Consider the following 25803-nt stretch of genomic DNA (forward strand, 5'->3'; position numbering starts at 1 on the left):
TGAGCTTCCACTTCTCTCTTGCTGCCTGCACAGCTCTGAAGCTCACTGCTGCAAGATCTCTCCCCGCTTGCTCCTTGCCCTGTGCCAGGAATGCATCTATGACCCACAGAGAACCTCAGTGACCCATCGTGGGGGTCTCAGCACCAACCTGGGGAGTGGGCACAGCAGAGATCATGGTAAGTCTGGGCTTCAGGGTGGCAAGCTGAGCTGTGGCATCCTGTTTCGTGAACCGGTTTGCCACCCAGTTTGCACTGCTCAAAATGGACCCAGTTCCAGAGGTGTCTGGCGTCAGAGAGGGGGGTTCGGCAGGGGTAAGTCCCCCACACAGCCCAAATTCCCTGACAAATTGCTTGCCACTTGTTGCTTAAACTGCTAGGGTTACTCGAAGGAAAGTTGCCGCTTGGCATCCACTTGGCATGAGAATTTGGGGAGGGAAATAAAAGTTCTAGTCATCAGCATGCTTACTCAAAAACTCAATCGATGGGGACTTATTTCAGATAAAATAAGGTGGCACCGTTATATGTGTGTGTGTGTGTGTGTGTGTGTGTGTGTGTGTGTGTGTGTTCAGAGGTGATGGATTAAGTTGTACTTATCCAGGCCAAAAGGAATTTTGCCATTTCTGTGTCTGGTGCGCTGCTTCTGTTTTTTGGTGCAAGGATGTGCAATTCAGACACATGTGTATTTCGGTCCTCCTGATTCATTCCAGGGTGGGTGGTGTTCCTCAGCTGGTTTGCTAAAAATAAAAAAGGCAAAATTAAGCTTCCCTGTCCAGAGGAGACGCCTAACCCAGCAGGCCTTGCTTGCAGCCTTCTTCCCAAAAGCAACTTGCAGAAGTGCTGGGCTGTGACCTCAATTCTATGTGTTTCGGCACAAGAAGGTGCCTGGGCAGCTCAAGTGGCTAGTCCTTGTGAGGTCCATGATGTGGTTTCTGCTCTTTTTCACTCCCCTGCCACTCTGACTAGCATCCATCAGTTGCATCCCGCTGGGTTTTTACTCAGAGTAGACACATTCAGAGTCACAGGCCTAAGTCATGTCCACTCACTTCAGGGGTCTACTCTGGCTAACGGTGAATACAAAACCAACCCTTTGAGCGATCTGAGGTAGAAGCCCTGTTTCAAACTACTGAAGGGGCAGATTCTGTTTGATGCTGTTTTCACTGTGTGTTGTTATGGTACAGCTGCATATTCCTGCATTGCGGGGGGTTGGACTAGATGATCCTTGAGGGCCCTTCCAGCTCCCACCGAGACCTGCCTTTATCCTGACGTTCTGTTGTGCTAATTAAAGTCAGAGTAAATCACACATTCAGCTCCCAGCTGGCACATATTTGGGTCCAGGTTCAGATGTATTTTTTTTTTATTGGCTTTAAAAAAAATTTATACAGACAGCAAAACAAAGTAGCCTAAATTAACATTGCCTTCTACCGATAAGAAATAATAATAACTACTACAATAATGAAAATACTAAAAGTACATTTGCTTCCCCTTTTAAACTTCTATTCTGGTTACAATATATTACTATTCTACAAGAATATATTATATCCATATATTATTCCCCCCCCAATTCAACCTAACCCCCCCTCCCCACTGCTTCCCTTCACCTGTGTGAGATCTTCCTATCATAATTTTTTCTAGTTGCTTTGATAAAATAGAGTAGCATGAAAACTGTTAAATTATAATTGCTTCTTTTGTCCTTACATGCTTAACAATTGGGTCCATGTTCATATGTATTTCTGGGGCATAGCCACACTGAAACTAGAACAGAGTTTAAAATTAGTAGGGGAAAAGTGGCTTGAAATGACGTTTTGTTCTCCTTCTCCCGTGATCCTCGAACCCTGGGGCATCCCTACCCATCAGGAGATTCAGAACAATCAATTCAGAATGAAACTTAGTAGTAGATTCAGGCCAGAATCTCAGACCAGTCGTGCAAGTTCTGCATCGTGTACCGTACCCACTGCGAAAGCGGGCGGTGAGTGGATAATCTGGAGATTGAATGAAGTCCTCATGACCCCAAAGTGCCCACGAGGGACCCACATGCCGGTCCACAGGCTGGGGGAAAATCCTGTTCCTCTAACTGACAGGATTCCCTGCCAGGAGATGCAGTAATGTCCACTAGACTGCAGAGATTCGGTGAAGGAAAGCTGATCTCTCCATAGCTATTGGTGTAACGGAGCCTCCATGATCTAAGGAAGTCTACCTCAAAGAACCCAAACCAGAGGGAGCGGGAGAGGGAGCAACCACCGCGTTTTGGGATGAACCCCATTCATTTCACACCCTGCTTGTGGGCTTGAGGGAGAGAATCTCTTTGGCTGAGATTCCTGCATTGCACGGGGTTGAATTAGATGATCCTTGGAGGTCCCTTCTGAATCTACAGTTCTACGATACTATGATCCCTTGAGTCTGATTGGCCACTAGACTTGGCAGGCTTTTGTTCTGACCCAGCAGAGCTCTCCTTAGCAGAGATCCACCTTGACAGCAACTTGGAGCCTCCCCGTGCAAGGGCAGTCTACCTTGGAGTACTAGATTTTGGTGACTAGGAGCAAGGGGTTGTTTTCTGCCTTTGCGTCCTGCTTGAGGACTTCCTGGAGCCTGCGGGGTTTAATAACCGCTCTCTCTTTCCAGGCTGGGAAATGGGGATTATAGTTCTTGTCACAGGAACCTTCACCGCCCCCCAGGCCACTTTGGGTGGCTGTGGAAGGTTAGCATCACCAGGAAATGAAGTCAGGCGGTAGAACTGTAGAGTTGGAAGGGACTCTGAGGATCATCCAGCCCAACCCCCTGCAATGCAGCTGTCCCATACGGGGATTGAACCTGCAACCTTGGCATTGTCAGCACGGAGCTATCCAGGCATTCACCCTCCGAGTGCCCCTATTTTCCAGGGATTTACAGAAGCTGTCCCAGTTTTTGATTTGATGCCGGAATGTCCCTCTTTTTCTTAGGACGTCCCTGTTTTCATCAGAGAAATGTTAGAGGGTCTGGAGTTGTGCCATGCCCAAGCCCAGGAGATAAGTAGCCATGCAACCATTAGAAGACACCTGAAGGCAGTTTTTAAATGTTTCATGTTTTTATGGTGTTTTTACATATGTTGGAAGCCGCCCAGAGTCTCTATTTTCGTGAGAGAAATGTTGGAGAGCATGCATCTTAGGGTTGCGGGTTCGAGTTCCACGTTAGGCAAAAAGGTTCCTGCCTTGCAGGGGGTTGGACGAGATGACACTTTCCAAATCTGTGATTCTGTGATGCTCCTCTCCGACAGAGCAATGCCGCAGATGCCTTGTTGTTGTTATAGAATAAGGTAAAGGGTAAAGGGACCCCTGACCATTAGGTCCAGTCGTGGATGACTCTGGGGTTGTGGCGCTCATCTCGCTTTATTGGCCGAGGGAGCCGGCGTACAGCTTCCGGGTCATGTGGCCAGCATGACTAAGCCGCTTCTGGTGAACCAGAGCAGCGCACGGAAACGCCGTTTACCTTCCCTCCGGAGCGATACCTATTTATCTACTTGCACTTTGACGTGCTTTCAAACTGCTAGGTTGGCAGGAGCAGGGACCGAGCAATGGGAGCTCACCCGTCATTGCGGGGATTCGAACCGCCGACCTTCTGATCGGCAAGTCCTAGGCTCTGTGGTTACGGAATAGGGCGTTCCTATTTTCACCCAAGAAATGTTGGGGGGAAGTGACTGCTGTCAATCCTTCAACAGCCGACAAACACACTGTTTTCACATTTTGCTTTGCTTTTTTTAAACCTACATAAGTAGCACCTGTTTCAATTTAGCTTCAATTTAGACCCCTTGTGTCTGGGAATCTTTGTCTGGCCCTCGGAAATGTACCCTCTCTCTCCAGGTCGTGCTCCCTCCCCTGAGCATTTTCCCACGGCTGGGAATGTGTCTTCGTAATCCTGTCTTTCACTTGCCTGCATGGAGGATAGACAGAGAGGGGTGTGTGGAAACTTGGCTATGGGGAGGAGGCGGGGTTTACCTCTGGTGCTCCGCCCACTTTGCCTCTTGCCCCGCCCACCTCTGACTGCTGGCCCCCAGAAAGTTTCGCAGGAGGAGATGTGGCCCTTGGGTTGGAAGAAAGTTTGCCGCTCAGTGCTGCTCTGCATATTTATCTGGGAGTAAGCCACAGTGGGCACAGCAGTGTTTACTTCTGAGTAAGCATGCAGGGGGCTGAGCTTTGCAGCTTCAAAACAACAGGAAGTGAAAGATCTCTATGTAGGTATTTAGGTTGTGACTCGAAGTCTTCCTGTCCTGCTTTTTCCACTGAACAGCTATCCACAAAATAATAATAATTAATAATTCAATTAAGAAATAAAATTTTATATGCTATTATTATTATTATTATTATTATTATTATTATTATTATTATACGTCCCTATACCCACAGGTCTCAGGGCAGTTGCAACACAAAATCACAATATAAAAACACAAAATGCATAAGAAAAAGGAAAGCAGCGGAATAATGCCCCCATTCCCATAGGTTAGATGAGGTGCTATTCCTGTGTTTCTGAAGGTTTCATTTTCCTGCTTACAAAATGATCCATACATTACAAAAATTGAGAAGGCCTTTCACAGCCTTCGGGAATTTTTACACTTCCATTTTTTTACACTTGCATTCTGTCATAAAAAACCAGTTTATATGTCAAGCGATACTTTGTTTAAGGTTCTAATGCCAACATAACAATTAAACAACCAGCACTGACTTTTTTGAAAGCTCCAGGTTATAGAAGCATAGAACTGTAGAGGTGGAAGGGGAACCCCAAGGGTCATCCAGACCAACCCCCTGCAGGGCAGGAAACGCAGATAAAGAATCCCTGGCCATCCAACTTCTGTTTGGAAATGAGAAGGAGAGTCCGCCACATTCCTAGGCCGCCCGTTCCACTGTCCACTGTCCACTGCTCTGACTCTCAGAAAGTTCTTCCTGATATTTAGGAAGTTCCTGACATTTAGTCCGACCTGAAAGCGTAACAGAAAGAACCACCTCGCACCCGAGGACGGCAGAAACTGAGATCTGCAGAGAGAGGGTCAGATTTAATACTTAACTTTCCAAAGACCTGACAAAACCATAAGGGGGTTCAGCAGGAGGGGAGAATTTTATTTTTTATTAATTTTGCATTCTTTGTGCATTCTGCGGCGAATGGCGGTTCTCGGCCCAGGGTTGCAGCACATGAGACTGTAGCGATAGAATGTGTCTCCTGCACTCCAGAAAACTAGCGTGCCAACCTTCTCCTTGCATGCTAGCTTTCTGTGTGCATGGATTGATCAGAGAGAGGGAGAGGGAGAGGGGGGGTGAGCCAATTTGCCTCTTCTTTACGCTCACAGGGAGAAAACGTCTCAAATGGGTCAGTGCGTCTGGCTGTGAACCAGGAGGTTGGGGGTTCAAGCCCACCCAGGGATGGCTGTGGGCAGAATTGCAGGGGTTGGACTGGATGACCTTTGGAGATCTCAACTTTGCAATTTCGTGATTCTAAGATAGGAATATCAGTAAATTGTGAGTAACCCCTGAGGTTTGCAGATAGGCAAAAGATCTTAAGGGGGGGGTGGGAGGCCAGAAGCACCGAAACAATCCCATAATAGCTTAACAGCATGGGGTGTGGACAGTATGAGAGGCTGGAAGAAAAGTGACAGTCGTGGGAGGTGTGAAAACAGAATGGAGAGGTCAGAAGAGGAAGATAGAGACTCATCAATGCGGGAGGGTAGGTGGGGGAAAACGTAATTTGGAAAGGTTACTTTAGGAAGCTGTGTAACTCACTCTTGCTTATGGGCTTCCTTTTGGGGCCCCAATCCAGCTTCTCGTCTCGCGCTCGTATTTTTAAATGTGTGTATTTTTAAATGAGGACTTGAAAAGAGCACGGCACCCAAAGGAGGGAAGAGGAAGAGGAGGAATTTGGTTCGCTTAATGCAGACCTACACTTTGCAAGACCGAAATTTGCAGTGATCTCTCGAAATTTGCACATTTCTGAATTTTGCAATGCAGTGATCCAACTCCCAAAATCTGTATAATTACAGGTGTGCACACAGATGTCTATAATAGTGGAAATAACATGGGGCAAACGGCTTACAGAAAATGTGCGTATTTGGAGAAATTGGCGCTAAAGCTCTGGTGAATTTGCACAGGTATTTTCACGAGGATCCACATTGATGCAGAAAGGTGGAGAACTTAAATCTGGGCAGATAAGAAACTCAGAGAAAGGAATATTTATCATGTCCATCCCTAAAACTAAGCCACCCCTAACCTGTGGGATTGCCATACCACATATGACCTCTTCTATCTGCAGAACTGGGCCTGTCAACAGCTGCCACATAATACCCATTCCTCATTTGTAAGAAATCGGTCTTTGGAACTCCCCGCCTATTGACAACAGACGCCTGTCCCTTTTTTTGACACCAGCTAAAACATTCTTGTAATGTTTCTGTTTGCTCCGCCCACTTTTCCCTCTGGCCCCGCCCACCCCGGAAGGCAATGTTTGTAAGTTGCCCAGAATAATCATTAATACATTTAAAACTAAACACGAATAGATAAATCAATGCAGCTGATATGAGCTACCTACTGCTCAGTCAGTAGAGCGTGAGACTCTCAGGGCTGTGGGTTCGACATTGGGCAAAAGATCCCTAGGGGTTGAGCTAGATGACCCTTGGGGTCCCGTCCAACTCTATGGTTCTGTGAGAGAGCTGGCTCAGTGGTTTGGATGCCAACTTTCGTTTTATCCACCTCCCTCCGTCACAGGCTCAAGAATGCACTGCCAGTGAGCCAGTACATAGGTACATTTATCAGTGAATTCTTACATTTGGTATCGTGCAGCAAAGGCCCTTTGAATAGGCCCTGTGATGAAGTGTTTTGTGGGGACAAATCACAAAACTGTGCTGATTTTGGTAGTGGGCTGCATGTGCATGATATCTGTTGGAGGGGCAACATCCCCCCCCCCCGATTTATACATAAATTCCTGCAACACTCTGAAGCGGCACTCCCCAGAGTTGGGTTTGCCACCTCACTGAGGACTAGGCCCTTGATCGCTCCTCTAACTTCAACCACAGGAAGTGTGCCTCTTTGCTGCCTCTGAAGTTTGTGTGTGACACAGGAAACCCATAGGCAGTGACGGTCTTGCCTGGGTGTGGCGCTTGCTGATTCAAAGGAGGCCAGGCCTGGAACGGAGACTCATAAAGAGTTGCAGCGGGAGACACCCTCCGCTGACCTAGCGATCTGCAGGACATGCCATTTGGGGGGGGGGACTCACTGCTTTGGGGCTGATTGTGGGCCCCCCTCTCTCTGGCCGCCTTTTCGAAACCGTGTCCTGGGAAACTCAGAGACAGGTTTCACAACACACACAAACACACTCACAACACAGCTACCTCAGTTCCCCTTTCCTTTAAACCGAAGCTCTCCAGCCGCAGCAACCAAACCACAGAGGAAGAGACCTTCTTGTGTTCTGCATAAGATCTGGAAGATGTGGATGGCAGATGCTTTTGCAAACAGTGACCACACCAAGAAAGGGGCAGACTATGGTTTCTCCTCTGCCCCCCCCCCCTTCTTCTTTTTTTTTTGCCAAATTGAAAATCAACCACAAATGAAAGCAATTTCCATACAGTTTTTCCAAAAATTGGTTCCGTTCTCGATGTGCCCATCGTTTCCTCTTGTTGCTGCATTGTTTCCCCAGTAATTTCTAATTCACATTCCTTGCAATTCACCTTATTGCAATGTTTTGTTGTTGTTTATTATCCTGTACCATTGGCTAGCCGCTCATCAGTTCCTGAATGTATAATATTCTGACATTTCCGATATCTGCAAGTGAGGTTGCTCAACAAGTTAGCAATCCACAATAAATCAAAAACCACTACGTCCAAAATAAATTCCTTGGGGACAGACGAGGGTTTCAATGAAGGCAAGGAGAGGCCTTTGAGTTCAGCAGCCATGATCTGAGGATCTGAAATCCCTACCAATTTGCTTTCTCTCGGCTTCCTGTTTTTCTTCATCTCAACCCCACCGCATTTCCTCACCCATTTGCAAATTATTTTTTCTATAAAAATCCCTAAACATCAGCAAATTGGCCTATGTGCATTCTGCCCCCACCCCCCAGGCATATATGGAAATCAGAAAAGTCCTGCAGAGGCATAAAAGCCAAAGAGCTTGCTCTCATGCATCCCACCCCTAACAGTTACAGGATCTCAACAACTGGAAGGGACCCTAAACATCATCCAGACTGACCCCCCAAAAAACCCAATGCATATTGCTGAACACATTTGCAGAAGGGAGAGGCTGGAGAACCGGGTCCTAAAACCCAGATTTCAGAGGGTAGTTGTGTTTTGGGAATCCTGGAGGAGGTAGAGGTGAATTCTTCCTGCCTCCCTCTTGATCGAAAATAGTCCCGAATTCTCTGGTCTCAGCCTGTCCCTGGAAGTTCTCCATCTTATTTTCAGCCCAGCAACAAAACATACTTAAATAGGCAAGGGGGGCAATGTTTGTTTGTTAATTTATTAATAGATTGTTGAAATCTGCAGGCCTGCCTCGTTCCATTGATGCCAGTGGGTCTGTTCTGAGCCTGACTTTGTCGGATCTCAGCCCTCGATCTTAAAAGCACCGGAACGACTCAACAGGCCAAGATCTCCAAAATTGCCCCACGGCAGCCAAACCACCTCTTAAGCAATCAGCAGCATGTAAGAGCAGTTAAAACTTCCCCTTCGGAAATACTTCTGTCCGTGACTACAGTGGGGGGTGGAGAAGACACCAAATGTGGCCCCTGGGACCTCTCTGCCCGGCCCTCAGCACTCCCCGCAAGCCTTGTCCCAACCCATGGCCCTCATTGGCTCTGCACTCCCTCCTGGAGAGCGTTTTTGCCCGTGCAGAATGTGCCCTTCAACTCCGACTGTAATTTTTGCTTGTCTGAATGGAGGATCAAGAGATGCGTGTTGAGGAGCAAGCCCACTGCACAGAGCACCGCAATACCTCCAGGACCTCCTCTCCCCAAATAAACCGCCCCGGACCCTGAGATCATCCTCTGAGGCCCTTCTTTGTGTGCCTCCTCCCCGTGAAGTCTGGAGGATGACAACACGAGAACAGGGCCTTTTCTGCGGTGGCTCCCCTTCTGTGGCACGCTCTCCCCCATGGCATACAGTCATACCTCATGTTGCGTCCGCTTCAGGTTGTGTTTTTTCGGGTTGCAGACTGCTAAAACCTGGAAGTACCGGAATGGGTTACTTCTGGGTTTTGGCAATCGCGCATGCGCGGAAGTGCAAATCGCAACCTGCGCATGCGCAGACGTGGGTTGTGAATGCTGCGGGTTGTGAACGTGCATTCCACATGGATCACATTCGCAACCCAAGCGTCCACTGTATATTTCGGCAAAAACATTTCTCTATAACCAGGCCTTTGGCTGATAAAACTATCCAGGGCCTTTTCGCTGTGTTTGCATACCCTCCAAGCATCCTGGTGTTCCAGGGACTGTACATACCTTCCAACATTTTTCTGATGAAAACAGAGACATCCTGTTTAAAAATAAAAATAAAAATACCTACCCATCTGACTGGGTTTCCCCAGCCACTCTGGGCAGCTTCTAACATATATAAAAACATAATAAGACATTAAACATTTAAAAACTTCCCTACCCAGTGCTGTCTTCAATGTCTTCTAAAGGTTGTTGACCTCCTACCCTCCAACATTTCTCCAATGAAAATAGAGACTGTCCTAAGGAAAAGTGGGACTTTCCATTATAAAATCGGAAACCGGGACGGCTTCTGTAAATCCGGGACTGTCGCTGGAAAAGAGGGACACCTGGGGGGCTCTGCAGACAGTCCTGGAATTACAAAAGCCACTCCGGCTTCTGATTTGATCCCAGAATGGCCCTATGGCAGCTGCAAGGGAGCATCCGGTGGCCTCTCCACGGCTGCTGCTGCTGTCAGTCTCCTTGGGCAGCTGCAGAACTGGCCAGGTAGAGGAGGGGCTGCTGCCACCAAGGCCATGCTCCTGTGACGCGCTAGCCCTGAAATGCAGGCAAGGCCAACCTGGGCAGGAAGAAAGCCTTGCTTTCCTTTACTCTAAGAAATGCTTTGTGCATCCACATCTGATCTTGCGCCTTTCTAAAATCTATTTATCGATTTGTGTTTATACAGAATAGAATAGAATAGAATAGAATAGAATAGAATAGAATAGAATAGAAATCGCAAGCGGGATTTGAAATATGAGCAACAGAAGGAATTAGGAATTACAGGATTGAAGTTGACGGCATAAGAATTGGAAGGCATTGTACAGCAGAGGGGGAGAAAAGGGGTGGGAAGTCGGAAAAAGACAAATTCATTACGTATTGAAGTGTATGTGTTAACCTTTTGAGAATTTAATAAAAACTTGCTATGGAAAAAATAAAATAGGGGTTAAGGAGTTTTCTCAGGGTTTGTGTGTGTTGTGTCCCGTTGGTGAAGTGGTGGAAATGCTCTGCCGGGGGTGGTGGTGGGGGGTTGTGTGCCTAAAATGGGGGGGGGGGTCAAGAAGGGTCACTTGAGGGGAGTAAGAAATGTCCTTATTATCACCTGAGGAATGTTTGGGGGGGTCTGTGTTTGTGGGAGGGGGGTTGTTGCTTTGCTTTTATTTTGTTTTGTTTTTGCTTATTATGTATTTTGTGTTCTCGTTTTGCGTTTTTGTGTTGTGGGCCGCCCTGTGATATTCCAGTGAAGGGTTTTTTTAAGGGTTAGAGGTTTTTAAGCAGAGGTTGGGTGGCATTACTGTCTGTCCTGGATGCTTCAGCGGTGATTCCTGCATTGTGGGGGGTTGGGCTGGATGACCTTCGGGGGTCCCAACTCCACGATTCGACGATTCCATGGTAATAAATAACAAAATAGTTGAAACTGGGCGTGGGGGGGTGGAATCAGAGGCTGAATGAAAGTGTAAATGGACAGATCCATCCATCCGAACTCTGGATCCACTTCTGTCGGCCTGACTTTCTTCTCTCTCTCTCTCAAATCTTTCCAGGGCAGCAAAGAGCGGTTCCATTGGCAAAGCCACAATGTCAAGCAGAGCGGGGTGGACGACATGGTCCTCCTCAGCAAGATCAACGAAGACGCCATCGTCGAAAATCTCAAGAAGCGGTTCATGGATGACTATATCTTCGTATCCTTTTCGTCCTTTCCTTCATTCTTTCTTGCGTTCCCTTCTAGCCGTTGGTGCCACGTGCGCCCGTCGTGATCAGAGTCGGGGCATCTGACTGATCCAAGTTTTCATTTCGGGCGATGAATTAGAATCATAGAATTGTTGGGTTGCGAGGGACCCCCAAAGGTCATCCAGTCCAACCCCCTGCAATGCAGCTGAAGCATCCATGACAGAAGGCCACCCAACCTCTGCTTCAAAACCTCCAAGGAAGGAGAGTCCTCCACTTTCCATCCCACGGTCGAACAGCTCTTACGGTCAGAAAGTTCTATGTGATGTTTAGTCACAATCGCCTTTCTTTGTCACTTGAAGCCATGGGTTCGAGTCCTGCCCTCCAGAGCAGGAGAAAACCAGCTTGCTCCCTCTTCCATGTGGCAGCCCTTCAGATATTTGAAGATGGCTCTCATATCTCCTCTCAGCCTCCTCTTTCCCAGCTCCTTCAACCATTCCTCATCAGGCCTGGTTTCCAGACCCTTGATCATCTTGGTCGCCCTCCTCTGCACACCTTCCCGCTTGCCAACATCCTTTTCCTGATCCTCATTTGCCATTGGCTTCAAAGAGGGAGGTCTTTGGTACCCTATTTTCGAAGAATCTTAGTATTTCTATCCTTTCCTTTATGACAGTCTTGCTCTGTGGATAAGGTTGGCCAGATTTTGATCATGGAAGGTGATCGTTCCTCGTACCGAGTGACCATCATAGTATAAATACTCTATAGAAACTATATCAGTTGGCTTTACTGCACCTGGCAGTATGTCATTTAAGATGTTCAAGAGATGCTTTATGCAATCTACGGTTTTGGGAAGTTGGCGAATACAAGTTTTGGGGGAATTAATAGCAAGCTCCAGCCTTTTCTCTGGCTCGAAACTTGCCAGACCTGTAGTATGTTCCCATTGATATTATGGGTGGTCACCTCTCTACTACCTGTGTTGTCCTTTGTTATTCTTCCAGGGCTCTGGGAAGTAACTTCCATTGTTGTGTTTGTTTCAGAGCTCTGGTTCAAGGTTTCCCTCTCAGATATAGACTGGGGCTTTGCCTTGATTGTTCCTGCTTCGCCTTTTTCTTTACTGCCCCTTGAGGTGAATTTGTTTAAGCCAGGTGTAGAGGATGATGAAGGGACGCGGGTGGCGCTGTGGGTTAAACCACAGAGCCTAGGACTTGCCAATCAGAAGGTTGGCGGTTCGAATCCCCACTACGGGCTGAGCGCCCATTGCTTGGTCCCTGCTCCTGCCCACCTAGCAGTTCGAAAGCACGTCACAGTGCAAGTAGATCAATAGGTACCACTCCGGCGGGAAGGTAAATGGCGTTTCCGTGCGCTGCTCTGGTTCGCCAGAAGCGGCTTAGTCCTGCTGGCCACATGACCTGGAAACTGTACGCCAGCTCCCTCAGCCAATAAAGCGAGATGAGCACTGCAACCCCAGAGTCGGTCACGAGTGGACCTAATGGTCAGGGGTCCCTTTACCTTTACCTTTTAGAGGATGATGAGATTAGGTTGTAAAGTTTCTGCCATTGTTTTTTGCAGACACGATGGGTTATCTTTGACTTCCTTCGTGTTTTGATATTTTTGCTTTTCTTCTTCTTTGCTTCAGGTTTTTGTCTTTGTGATTTCTTACTGAGTACTGGATGATTTATATCAGCTGCTTCGGGGAGGTTGTTCATTTTTGGCTCTACGTGTCTCTTTCTTGAGGTGTAGAATTTTCCACGAGGGTCAGAAGTAACCCTTTGTTATCGGTAAGAATTTTTTCATGTTGGATAGGTCCATGCATATCAAGTGGACCTGGGCCTGCAGATAGCCGCCTCTGTTTGGGTACCTTTGGAAGTAACCTGTTGACTTTGAAGGTTATTTCCAAGCTCAGAAGGCAGCCTTTGTCGACATCCTTCTTAAATTTATAGTTTTGCTCTTGCCTGTGCTGCTGTCCCCCTGTGTCACTTCCGTTCAGATGTCCCTGTGGTTTGTGGCCAAGTACGCTCCTCCCCCTGCTCTTCCTCTCCCGTCATCCTCTCCAAATTTGGCAGTCCCGGCAGAGTGCTGAAAGCCTCCTCTTCGCTCCGCAAGCCCATTTCTCTGCCCATTTCCCAAATGTTTTGATGCTCCCATCGAGGGACTCTTTTCCCAGTGTGAGTTCCTGCATTGCTGGGGGGGGTTGGACTAGATGACCCCCGGGGGTCCCTTCCAACTCCACAGTTCTGCGGAATCCCCTGGTGCTGCTCTGAGAAGCAGTCTTCCCTAACTCCTGCAAGAAATGGGAAGATGCCTCTTTTTAAAATCTTCCATCCCATTTTGGGGGTCAGGGAGGGGGAAACCTGTAAAAAAACCCCAGATGTTGTTGGATTCCAACTCGAGGCAGCATGACTGTTGTTAGGGACGATGTAGGCTGAAGTCTGGCAACATCTGGAGGGGAGAGATGCAGCGGCCCCTGCCCCTGGTGGGTCTTCGTGGTCTGATCCAGCAGCTCTGTTTAATAAGCAAAATGGTTTAGATCAGGGGTCAGCAAACTTTTTCAGCAGGCTCCACTGTCCCTCAGACCTTGTGGGGGGTCGGACTACATTTTGGGGGGGAAATGAACGAATTCCTATGCCCCACAAATAACCCAGAGATGCATTTTAAATAAAAGCACACATTCTACTCATGTAAAAACACCAGGCAGGCCCCACAAATAACCCAGAGATGCATTTTAAATTAAAGGAAACGTTCCACTCATGTAAAAACACACTGATTCCCGGACCGTCCATGGGCTGGATTTAGAAGGCGATTGGGCTGGACCCCGGGCCTTAGGTTGCCAACAGTGGTTCTCAACCTGTGGGTCCCCAGATGTTGTTGGACTACAACTCCCATCATCCCTGAGCTCTGGCCTTGCTAGCTAGGGGTGATGGGAGTTGTAGTCCAACAACATCTGGAGACCCACAGGTTGAGAAAGGCTGGGTTAGAATGAACCCATGGAGATGAGATCCACTGGCAGCTGTTAGCTAAGGAGGATAAATTGGGCCTTCCTCTTCAGGGGCAGTCACAGAATCATCATCATCATCATCATTTTTAATTTGTGTACCGTCTTTCTATGTTACAATACTCAGGGCGGTTTACAAGCTGAAGAAACAAAAATTGTACATCTTATAACAATCTAATGCAATACAAAAATGTGATAATAAAACATAACTTTAAATTAGGCAACCTACATCAAAAAGGTAACAGTCAACAATCATTAGAATAGTATAAAATAATAACAACATATAAAAGTTAAACAGAAATCCACTCAACAGTTACAATAATATCTAAACTATAATCAGTAAAACAATGGCAAGCCACAGTACATAAAACCACACAATACACTTTTTTAAAAAAAAATATTATTAAAAATTTAAGAATTACAAAAAGAAAAGAAAAAGAATTAAACATAACAAAACAATACAATACAATACAGAAACAAAAACACTTCATATACATAACAAAACAAGACAAAAAGAATTAAAAACATATCCAATACTTTCAATATTATTATCTTCCATTTACTTGTTTCAGCGACCTCCTCACACCTCCCTTTTTTGTATTCCACTTCAATTTATTGTTTCAGCAAATCCTTTCCATCTTCCTCAATTTTCTGTCCTATAATTTATCTTAACATATTCTAACCTTATTTTTCCCTTTAATCCATTTACCATCTATTGTACTTAATTCTTTATGGCATTTCTGCTAAAGCCATGTAACTTCATTCCAACATCTTTCTAACATTCATTAATTTTACAGTATTTCTGTAGATGGTCTTTAAATTTCTTCCAGTCTTCTTCCACCGACTCTTCTCCCTGGTCTCGGATTCTGCCAGTCATTTCCGCCAGTTCCATATAGTCCATCGCCTTCATCTGCCACTCTTCCAGGGTGGGTAAATCTTGTGTCTTCCAATACTTTGCAATGAGTATTCTTGCTGCTGTTGTTGCGTACATAAAGAAAGTTCTATCCTTCTTAGGCAACAACACAATACACATTGAGAAGCAGAGACTAGAGGGTGGAGCAAGGCAGGTGGAAGGAGGCCTTGCCTGATGGGAGTCTCTCCCCTCACAATATGAATCAAAGAATCATAGAATGGTAGAGTTGAAAGGGAACCCCAGGGGTCATCCAGTCCAACCCCCGCAATGCAGGAATCTCAGCTCAAGAACTCTTGACAGATGGCCTTCCAGGAACCTCTGTCTAAAAGCCTCCAAGGGAGGCCCCCCACCTCCCATTCCACAGTCAAACAGCTTTAGTCGGAATCTCCTTGATTGTCACTTGAGGCCATGGGTTCGAGTCCTACCCTCCAGAGCAGGAGAAAGCAAGGCGTTCCCTCTTCCAGGGGGCAGCTCTGGAGATATTGGAAGGCAGCTCTCCGATCTCCTCTCAGCCCTCCTCTTTTAGCCTCAGAACGCCAGGTGATGTTGAACAAGAATAAACAGGCCGTATGGCCAGTGGATGATTATGGGGTTTGGGAATACATAGCACAGAAGGGCAATGACAAACCTAGACAGCATCTTAAAAAGCAGAGACATCACCTTGCCAACAAAGGTCCGTATAGTTCAAGCTCTGGTTTTCCCAGTAGTGTTGTACGGAAGTGAGAGCTGGACCATCAAGAAGGCTCATTGCCGAAGAATGGATGCTTTTGAATTCTGGTGCTGGAGGAGACTCTTGAGAGTCCCATGGACTGCAAGAAGATCAAACCGATCCATCCTGAAGGAAATCAGCTCTGAGTGCTCACTGGAAGCTGAGGCTCCAAGACTTTGGCCACCTCATGAGAAGAGAAGACTCCCTGGAAAAGACCCTGATGTTGGGAAAGATGGAGGGCGCAAGGAGAAGGGGGCGACAGAGGACAGGATGGTGGGACAGTGTTCTCGAAGCTACCAGCATGAGTTTGACCAAACTGCGGGAGGCAGTGGAAGACAGGAGTGCCTGGCGTGCTCTGGTCCAGGGGGACATGAAGAGGCGGACACGACTAAACGACTAAACAACAACAACAAAGCGCATAAGGAGAGCCTGTTGGATGAGGCCAGTGATGCATCTAGTCCAGGGCCTGTTCTCACAGCAACCAACCAGATGCCTATGGGAAGCCTGGAAGCAGGATCCGACCACGAGGGCAACTCTCTCCCGTCCTGGGGTTTCCATCAACTGGGATTCACAAGCATCACTTTCTCCAACTGTGGCTAATAGCCATCGAAAGCCTGTTCCTTCTCAATCCTCTTTTATACCTACCCAAGTTGGTGTCTGTCCTTGTGCGAGGGAGTTCTGCAATTTAAGCCTGCGCTGTACAAAGAAGCTGCAGTCAGGCAACATCTGGGTTGCTTTTATTTTAATTTTGATTATGCGCTTTATGGTTTTTTAAAATTGTGATTTTATATTGTGAACCACCCTGAGACCTGTGGGTATAGGCGCTACACAATTATTATTATTAATATTACTACTACTACTACTATTACAGTGGTACCTCAGGTTACATACACTTCAGGTTACATACGCTTCAGGTTACAGACTCCGCTAACCCAGAAATAGTACCTTGGGTTAAGAACTTTACTTCAGGATGAAAACAGAAATTGTGTGGCGGCAGCAGGAGGCCCCATTAGCTAAAGTGGGGCTTCAGGTTCAGGTTCAGCTTCAGGTTAAGAACGGACCTCCAGAACAAATTAAGTACTTAACCCAAGGTATAATAATAATAAAGGTACCCAAGTATAATAATAATAATACAGTGGTACCTTGGGTTACAGACGCTTCAGGTTACAGATGCTTCGGGTTACAGACTCCGCTAACCCAAAAATAATACCTCAGGTTAAGAACTTTGCTTCAGGATGAGAACAGAAATCGCACAGCGGCAGCAGGAGGCCCCATTAGCTAAAGTGGTGCTTCAGGTTAAGAACAGTTTCAGGTTAAGAATAGACCTCCGGAATGAATTAAGTTCTTAACCCGAGGTACCACTGTAATCTGAAGGTCCACAGAAGTTCTAAGAATTATCATGCAAGAGAGATGGAGATGGGCTTAGTCAAAGTCATGGGACTCTTTAGCTATGTGGGATAAACGCACACACACCGAAACTGAAAAGTTGTCTCGCTTTCATCTTCCTGCTTAAAAATAGCACCTCCCACGGCAGCCGTTGTGAAAAGGACTTCCGTACTGTGGCCTGAGTCAGCCACAATCGCCACAACCCACATAAACAGGTGCCCAGGGTGATGCTAAAAGGTCAGGTTCGCCCCCTGAGGGCTGGATCCGAACCTGGGTCCGCCTCGGATGCTCCTGGACCATGCAGAGCAGAACCCCAGCGACTGCCTCTTGACGCTGCAAGTGCAATTGGTGGTGGCGGTTGCTGGGAGGGTGGGAGCCCGGGAGCCCAACAGTAGGTGGCGCCAGAGAGAATGGCCAGCTGGTTCTAGCTTGCAGGACGACCGAGTTGGGCCAGTTGTACATGCCATGGAGCCTTTGGGCCCATGGGGCACTGCCCCCCTCGCCTCGGTCAGCCATGCCCCGGCCCTCACCTGTTTGCTATGCTACTTACAACCAACCTGGGAGCTGAGCTTCCTCTTCCTTAGTCATGCAGAATTCAGCAAGGATAAACCCACCAAGTGTCCTGATTTTCCAGGAATGGTCCCGGATTTACAGAAGCCACCCCGGCTACTGATTTCATAGAATCATACAATCGTAAAGTTGGAAGGGACCCCAATGGTCATCCAGTCCAACCCCCCGCAATGCGTGAATCACAGATAAAGCATCCCTGACAGAGGGCCACCCAATCTCTGCTTATAAACGTCCCAAGAAGGAGACTCTGTCACCTTCCATACCATGGCCAAACCGCTCTTACTGTCAGAATGTTCTTCCTGATTTTGAGTCGGAATCTCTTTTCTTGTGAAGCAAAAAATTTAAAGTCTCATATAACTGCATATATAAACCACATGTCTGAAACCCCACAGGAAAAGTCCTGAAACCATTTTGTTCCTCCCAAATTGAACTCTGCAAGGTCAAAGGAAAATGGAAAAGCCTCCCCATTGTCTCCTCCTTCACAAATCCTGTCTTAAGAGTATGTCTGTGTATGAATAGGGTGAGCCTGTGACCTGGCTCAGGAACTAAGTATTTGTCATTACAAAAGACTGGCCAGGCTCCCCAGGGTATCCAATCAAGTGAGCATTAACAGGTAACCTGTCAGACAGGAGGCAAACAACACACTCAGATTTCTGCTGTAGACTGCCTTTTCTGTGATGTAGGTATTAAGTTTCTGGAGGTGGTCTTGGACTCCAGGGCGGGCAATTTAAAATGTCTATATAAGGGCGGGCACACCTTTGTTCTGGGTCCTCCTCCTTTCCTGCGTGTGAAGGGGGCACCCTGTTGCAACAGTCCAATAAAGATCAGGCTTACTAGCTGCTTTGCTTCTCAATATTCTCTGCTTGGCCTCTGTTATTTTCTCCGACCATTGGAGTACCTGCAAAGGACTCTATAAGGGCTCTTGTGTCCCCCATAAGGGAAGAAGGGCAGATTTTTGTTTATTACACTTGTAACCTGAAGCCACAGGTTCGAGTCCTACCCTCCCTAGCTGGAGAAAACAAGAAAGCCACATCTTCCCCAGGTTTTAGGTCCATGCTTGAATGCTGGTTTCTGAAGCTGGGGTGAGGAGGTGCATTTCAGCCAAGGTTACCTTTGTTGTTGTTTAGTCATTTAGTCGTGTCCGACTCTTCGTGACCCCCTGGACCAGAGCACGCCAGGCCCTCCTGTCTTCCACTGCCTCCCGCAGTTTGGTCAGACTCATGTTTGTAGCTTCGAGAACACTGTCCAACCATCTCGTCCTCTGTTGTCCCCTTCTCCTTGCGCCCTCCATCTTTCCCAGTATCAGGGTCTTTTCCAGGGAGTCTTCTCTTCTCATGAGGTGGCCAAAGTCTTGGAGCCTCAGCTTCAGGATCTGTCCTTCCAGTCAGCACTCAGGGCTGATTTCCTTCAGAATGGAGAGGTTTGATCTTCTTGCAGTCCATGGGACTCTCAAGAGTCTCCTCCAGCACCAGAATTCAAAAGCATCCATTCTTCGGTGATCAGCCTTCTTTATGGTCCAGCTCTCACTTCCGTACATCACGACTGGGAAAACCATGGCTTTAACTATACGGACGTTTGTTGATAAGGTGATGTCTCTGCTTTTTAAGATGCTGTTTAGGTTTGTCATTCCTTTTCTCCCAAAAAGCAGGCGTCTTTTAATTTCGTGACTGCTGTCAACATCGGCAGTGATCATGGAAGCCAAAAAAGTAAAATCTCTCACGGCCTCCATTTCTTCCCCTTCTATTTGCCAGGAGGTGATGGGCCCAGTGGCCATGATCTTCGTTTTTTTGATGCTGAGCTTCAGACCATATTTTGTGCTCTCCTCTTTCACCCTCATTAAAAGGTTCTTTAATTCCTCCTCACTTTCTGCCATCAAGGTTGTGTCATCTGCATATCTGAGGTTGTTGATATTTCTGTATAGGTTACCTATAGAGAGAGACAAAATATATTGAGACAGACAGAAAGATAGATTATTCCTTAACAGACGGCTCTCAGACCTATATTGGACCTGTCCTCATCTCTGTCAACCCCTTTAAGCAAATGCCCTATTTCACGGACCGGGAAGTGGAACTCTACCAGGGAGCAGTAAGGCACTGGGGTTGTGGGGCTGGGAGAAGGGGTCGGGGGGCCGCCAGTGGGCACCCCAATTTCTTAAGGTGGCCGAGCCCCTCCCTGCCCTCTGACATGGGTCTGGCTACAGCAGCAGCCCCGGATTCACGCCTCTCTGGTGTTCTGTCCTAGGCGCAGTACGAAAACCCGCCCCACATCTACGCGTTGACCGACAACATGTACCGAAACATGCTCATCGATGGGGAGAACCAGTGCGTCATCATCAGGTAAGCAAACGGAGGATAAAACAGAATGGAATCACTAGCCATACTAAAGAGGTTTGGTGGCTGAAATTGACAGAACCTGCAAAATAGGCAAGTCCAACTAGTGAAATTAGGAGGCAGGATTGAAGGAGCATTGGAAAAGGTCGGTCGTTTATTTTTATTTTTTTTAAGTGCTTTTTTAAAAATTAATTTTTATTAAGTTTTACAATTTTATATTCATCACAATAACATTATGTCAAGAAGAAGAAGAAATACAATTCCCAATACACACACTCCAACTCTTCTCAACTTCCTCTTCTGGTTCTTTACACATTAACTCCTCCTGCTTATTTTATTATTATTAATAATAATAATAAATTTTAGTTATACCCCGCCCGCCCCGGCCAGAGCCAGGCTCAGGGCGGCTAACACCAGTAAAATTACAGCAAAAACGTAATAGGAAAAGAAAAAAAACCAATTTAAAATACAGGTTAAAATTCAATTTAAAATGCAGCCTCATTTTAAAAGTAGCCCATAGATCAAGACCGTAAGGGGAGAGAAACGTAAGGGTCAGACTGAGTCCAAACCAAAGGCCAGGCGGAACAGCTCTGTCTTGCAGGCCCTGCAGAAAGATGTCAAGTCCCGCAATATTATACCTTAATATTTCATTCTTTAAGTTGAATATTGCTATATTCTTAGCATTTTTACACCATGATTGTTTTCAATTTGCCTCTTACACTTTGTTATTTCCCTGTTATTACATCTTGACCTCTATGTTTGTTTTGTTAGTTGTAAGTGTCTGCTCAAACCCTGCTAGTGAGTCCACTTCTTTACAATGCATCTGTAAATACAACATAAGTGGTTCCCAGTCTTTTTTAAAGTCTCTGTTGTCCTTATCTCTAAGTCTTCCAGTTAGCTTTGCCATTTCAGCATACTCCATCATTTAAAAAAATACTGTAAAACGTGTTGAGGCGCAAGTAGCCTTAGAGAAAGAACAGCGGTAAACCCTATTGTCAGGGAACTGTCATCTGAGACGAAGGAGGTGAAAGGGCTCATGGAGGGTGAGAGAGACCACTCAGCGGAGGAGGGGACCAGCAGGGGGAGAAGTGGAGCTCCAAGGGAAAGTGAGTCGGAGGGAGGGCTCAGAGACACTTCAAGCGAGAACAGTGGGGAGGTTTCAGGACCTCCCGTAGGGACACCCACTCCTCGGCGGAAACTGTCACGCCGAGAGTCCAGAAGACGCGTTTCCGTTAAGGAGCTTTTATGCTGGAAGAAGTTCCGTAAACGCCCACTGTCCGATTCAACGAGCGATTGATGGAGCCATGCTTAAGGAGCTCCATCACAGACAGAGGTTTGGGAACTTAGCCAAACTCTGAGGGATCAGGATTTTACGCACAAGCAGCTCACCATCCCATCACAGCAATCGGACAGTCCCTGAAAGCAGCTTGTGCAGAGAGGCATCATGAGCAACCCAGCCGGAGCCGGAGGAGCAGCAGGAGCTGGAGAAAGTCCAAGTCTGGAAGAAAGGTACAGAGTGTTGGAACTCCAGCTAGCAATGCAAACGGCGAGGTTAGAAGAAAGGAGGGCGCAGGATGCAGAAAAGGCAAAAGGCGCTACACTAGCAAGAAAGATGCCAGGAATGGTGCAGAAGTTTGGGGGGGACCCCAGGAACTACCAAGCCTTTAGGACAGAGATGCAGTATGCTCTCGAACTGCAGTTTAACGACTTTCCCGATGAGGCATCGCGAGTGGCGTTTGTGATTGGCCATCTCGAAGGCGGGGCGAGAGACTGGGTGAGGCCCCTGATGGCAGGGAATAGTGACATGCTGAAGGATGCGAGGAAGTTTTTTCGCGCCATGGATTTGATGTTTTCCAGCGAGATTGAACAGGGACTGGTGCGCAGACAATTGATGGCTTGCAAACAGGGGAGCCGATCGGTTCGTGAGTACTGGACTGAGTTTACAATGTTGATACATAAATTGGGGTGGGACCTATCGGCGGAACCCATTCAAATGCTCTTTGAAGAGGGGCTTTCTTCGGCGGTGAAAGACGAACTTTCCCGGGCGCCCAGGGCGGAGTCTATGGACCAGCTGACCAAATCAGCGCTGACCATTGGAGCGCGCCAGGAGGCAAGAGCCTTGGAGAAGCGGGAGGGGAAAGGAGAGCGTTGGAGGGATTTCCGCATTCCAGAGATTCCAGAACCCAGTTTCCCGCCCGGAGAGCCGATGGAAGTTGGAACAGCGCACGCGCGCGCAGTTTCAAATCCCAGTGAAGGGAGGAAGAAGGAGGAAAGAGCGCCAAGAAATGTTATCTCTGCCAGCAGCCAGGTCACTTTGCCAGAGTCTGCCCGCAAAGAAAGGAATGGCAAGGGATGGCGGGAGCTGTTGGGGGGAAGGAGGAGGAGGTCCAGGAGCCAGTAAAAGCCAACGCCTGTCTGCCACTGTCAGGGCACTGCAGACAGGCCAAGGAGCAGTAAAAGTGCCCACTCCGGAACCTCCAAGACCAGCCCTAGTAATAGAGGTGTTGCTAGAGCTGGCAAACGGATACCCACTAAAGACCAAGGCGCTGTTGGACTCAGGCAGCTCCTGTAATTTTATGAGCAAGGAGTTTGCAGCTGAACACCAGATACAGACACTCCCTTTAAGCAACCCCCTGCAGGTCACCACGATCGATGGGAGGGAGCTGTTGGGGGGAGAAGTTAGCCTACAGACCGTCCCAATGGTTATGAGGGTGGCAAGGCACACCGAAAGGATAGCGTTCAATGTAGCCACCCTGGGAGGGGCGCCAGTCATTTTGGGAATGAGCTGGCTAGCGTTGCATGACCCGCTAGTGGGCTGGCATCAGAGAGTGGTCTCCTTTGGGTCAGCACATTGCCTGGAACACTGCAAAGAGGGAAAGGTGCCAGAAGGGGCAAAAGCCTCCCTAGCAGGGACGGAAGTGGCGGACAAAGGGAAGGTGCCCAAACAATACGCTGACCTGAGCAAGGTCTTCAGCGAAAGGGAAGCAGATAAACTACCACCGCATAGAGACTTTGACTGCCAAATTAACCTGGTCCCTGGGGCCCAGCTCCCCGTGGGCAAGCTGTACGCCATGTCAGACAGGGAAATGCAGGAGTTGAGGGAGTTTATTGACAAAAACCTGAAGAGAGGTTTCATCAGAGAGTCCAGAGCGGTGGGGGGCAGCCCAGTGTTTTTTGTGGACAAAAAAAACACGGATAAACCGAGATTGGTCGTGGACTACCGGCGGTTAAATGCCGTGTCAGAACCAGTGACTTTCCCCATGCCCAGGATTGATGACATTTTGACCAGGGTGAGGAAGGGAAAGATATTCACGAAACTGGACCTGAGGGGAGCATACAACCTGATACGAATAAAGAAGGGGGATGAATGGAAGACAACGATGTTCACCCCCCTAGGGGCTTTCGAATATCTCGTTATGCCCTTTGGATTACAAGCAGGCTCCGCCTGTTTTCAATCGCTCATGAACCATGTACTGGGACCTTTGCTCTACAAGAATTGCGTGGCCTTCCTCGATGACGTGCTGATGTATTCAGAGAATGAGGAGCAGCATGTAAAGGATGTCAGGGAAGTGCTGAGCCAGCTGCAAGCAAACCAGTTGTGGGTGAAATTGGAGAAGTGTCAGTTCCACACCAAGGAGGTGGAATTCCTGGGGTACCGCTTATCAGACAAGGGATTAGCCATGGATCCAGGCAAGGTCCAGGCGGTGCTGGAATGGAAGACACCGAAAACGAAAAAAGATGTGCAAAGGTTCTTAGGGTTTGGGAACTTTTACCGTAAATTCATCAAGAACTTTGCCCACTTAACGGCTCCCATCACGGACTGTCTAAGCAGCAAGAAGAAATTCGTTTGGACGGCGGAGGCGGAGCACGCTTTTGAGGAATTGAAAAAGGCATTCGCTTCGGAAGAACAGCTCCTGCATGTGGATTTACAAAAACCCATGAGAGTGGAAACTGATGCCTCAGACCGGGCGGTGGGGGCGGTGCTGCTTCAGCCAGGGAGCAATAAGTCGGAATGGAGACCGTGTGCCTTCTTTTCGCGTAAGCTGAACAAATCCGAGAGGAACTACACGGTATATGACCGAGAACTACTCGCCATTCACGAAGCGTTCCGGAGATGGAGACACTTACTAATTGGCGCACAGCATAAGGTGCAAGTGTGTACGGACCACAAGAATTTGGAGTATTGGAGAACGGCACGAGTGCTCAACCAACGACAAGTGAGATGGGCCCAGGAGTTCTCCAAATTCCATTTTGAAATCTGCTATGTGCCAGGTCCAGAAAACATCAGAGCGGACGCTCTCTCTCGCAAACCTGAATATTTGGAGGGGGAGGGAGCGCCAGAAGAGAGACATATTATCCCAGAGGACCACTGGGTGTGTGGTGCGGCCTGGGTGGGGCAAAGAGAACTGGTAGAGGGAACGGTAAATGATGAGTACGCCCAGGATAAGCTCAGAGGTTTAAGGAGAGAGGGAGAAGACCCCGGAGGTTTTGAAGAAAGAAACGGGGCATTGTATTACAAAGGGGCGCTATATATACCCGAAGGGGAATTGAGGGGGAGAGTACTCAAACAGCTGCACGACAATCCCACAGCGGGGCATTTTGGGCAACACAAGACCATGTGGTTGGTGACCAGGGAGTTTTGGTGGCCCAAGGTGAGGGAGGATGTACGGGAGTATGTGAGAAGGTGTGACCAATGCCAGAGAGCCAAAGGAGAAAGGCGGGCACCAGCGGGGTTATTAGAACCGTTACCCACACCAGAACGACCGTGGGAGGCGGTGTCGATAGATTTTATGACTGATCTGCCCAAATCCCAGGGGAAAACCGCCATACTAGTCGTAGTAGACCTGTTAACTAAGATGGGTCACTTTGTAGCTTGCTCACATGCAGTCACGGCGGAAGAGACAGCGAAATTGTTTGTAGAACATATTTTTAGGCTGCATGGCGCCCCCTTGAGGGTGGTTTCCGACAGAGGGAAACAGTTCACGTCCAGATTCTGGAGGAAGCTTATGAGCTTGTTGCACGTAGAGGTCAACTTTTCGACTGCCAGGCACCCTGAGACCAATGGGCAGGCGGAGAGGGCAAACGGTATCCTTCAACAATACCTGAGGTGTTATGTCAATGACAGAGAAAACGATTGGGTCGAAAAGTTGGCACTAGCGGAATTTGCTTACAATAATGCAGAGAATGTGTCCACCGGGATGAGCCCCTTTCTGGCTAATTATGGGTGCCACCCCAGGGCGTTTCCAGGGGAAGGAGGAGAGAGATGGAGTGTTCCGGCCGCTGAACTTTTTGTAGAAGAAATGGAGGCGATCCATCGTCAACTCCAACACAACTTAGAAAGGGCCAAAGAAGAATATAAGAGGCAGGCAGACAAGAGCAGAAGGGAAGGTGAAACAATTAGGGTGGGGAGTCGGGTCTGGCTATCAACCCAAGGATTGCCGTTCAAGGGGGGTTGCAAGAAATTGAGACCCAAAAGATTGGGACCATTTGAGGTCATCCAACAGGTCAACCCAGTGGCTTTCAGACTCCGGTTACCGAACCACATGAAACTGCACCCAGTATTCCACAGGTCATTACTGTCACCATACAGGGGGGAAGGTGAAGGGGTATCCACACGGGGGCCAGCCATAGAAGAAAGGGAAAGCCACAACTATGTGGCGGAAATCATCGACTCCAGGTGGAAGGGTAATCAGGTGGAGTATTTGGTCGCGTGGGAAGGGGAACCGGAGTCGGAAAACACCTGGGTGAAGGCAGAGGAGGTCCATGACGAGATCTTGGTCGAAACGTTCCACCAAAGGTTCCCCAGGAAACCTCAGCCAGTAGCGAGGTTCCGG

At 47.9% G+C, this 25803-nt stretch overlaps 1 protein-coding gene across 1 annotated transcript in view; it reads left to right on the plus strand.

The window, feature by feature from the left end:
- The window catches only part of MYO1F (myosin IF), a 60801-nt gene continuing 34998 nt past the window's right edge, over positions 1 to 25803 (plus strand). Inside the window, exons 1-4 of the mRNA XM_083594404.1 lie at positions 1 to 176; positions 10946 to 11083; positions 19635 to 19724; positions 19881 to 19975. Coding sequence (XP_083450530.1) covers positions 174 to 176; positions 10946 to 11083; positions 19635 to 19724; positions 19881 to 19975 — 326 coding nt within the window. The 5' untranslated portion in view covers positions 1 to 173. The remainder of the gene's footprint in view (positions 177 to 10945; positions 11084 to 19634; positions 19725 to 19880; positions 19976 to 25803) is intronic.

Source organism: Podarcis filfolensis (assembly GCF_964270895.1).
Source record: "Podarcis filfolensis genome assembly, chromosome: 18".
NCBI classification, from domain to species: domain Eukaryota; kingdom Metazoa; phylum Chordata; class Lepidosauria; order Squamata; family Lacertidae; genus Podarcis; species Podarcis filfolensis.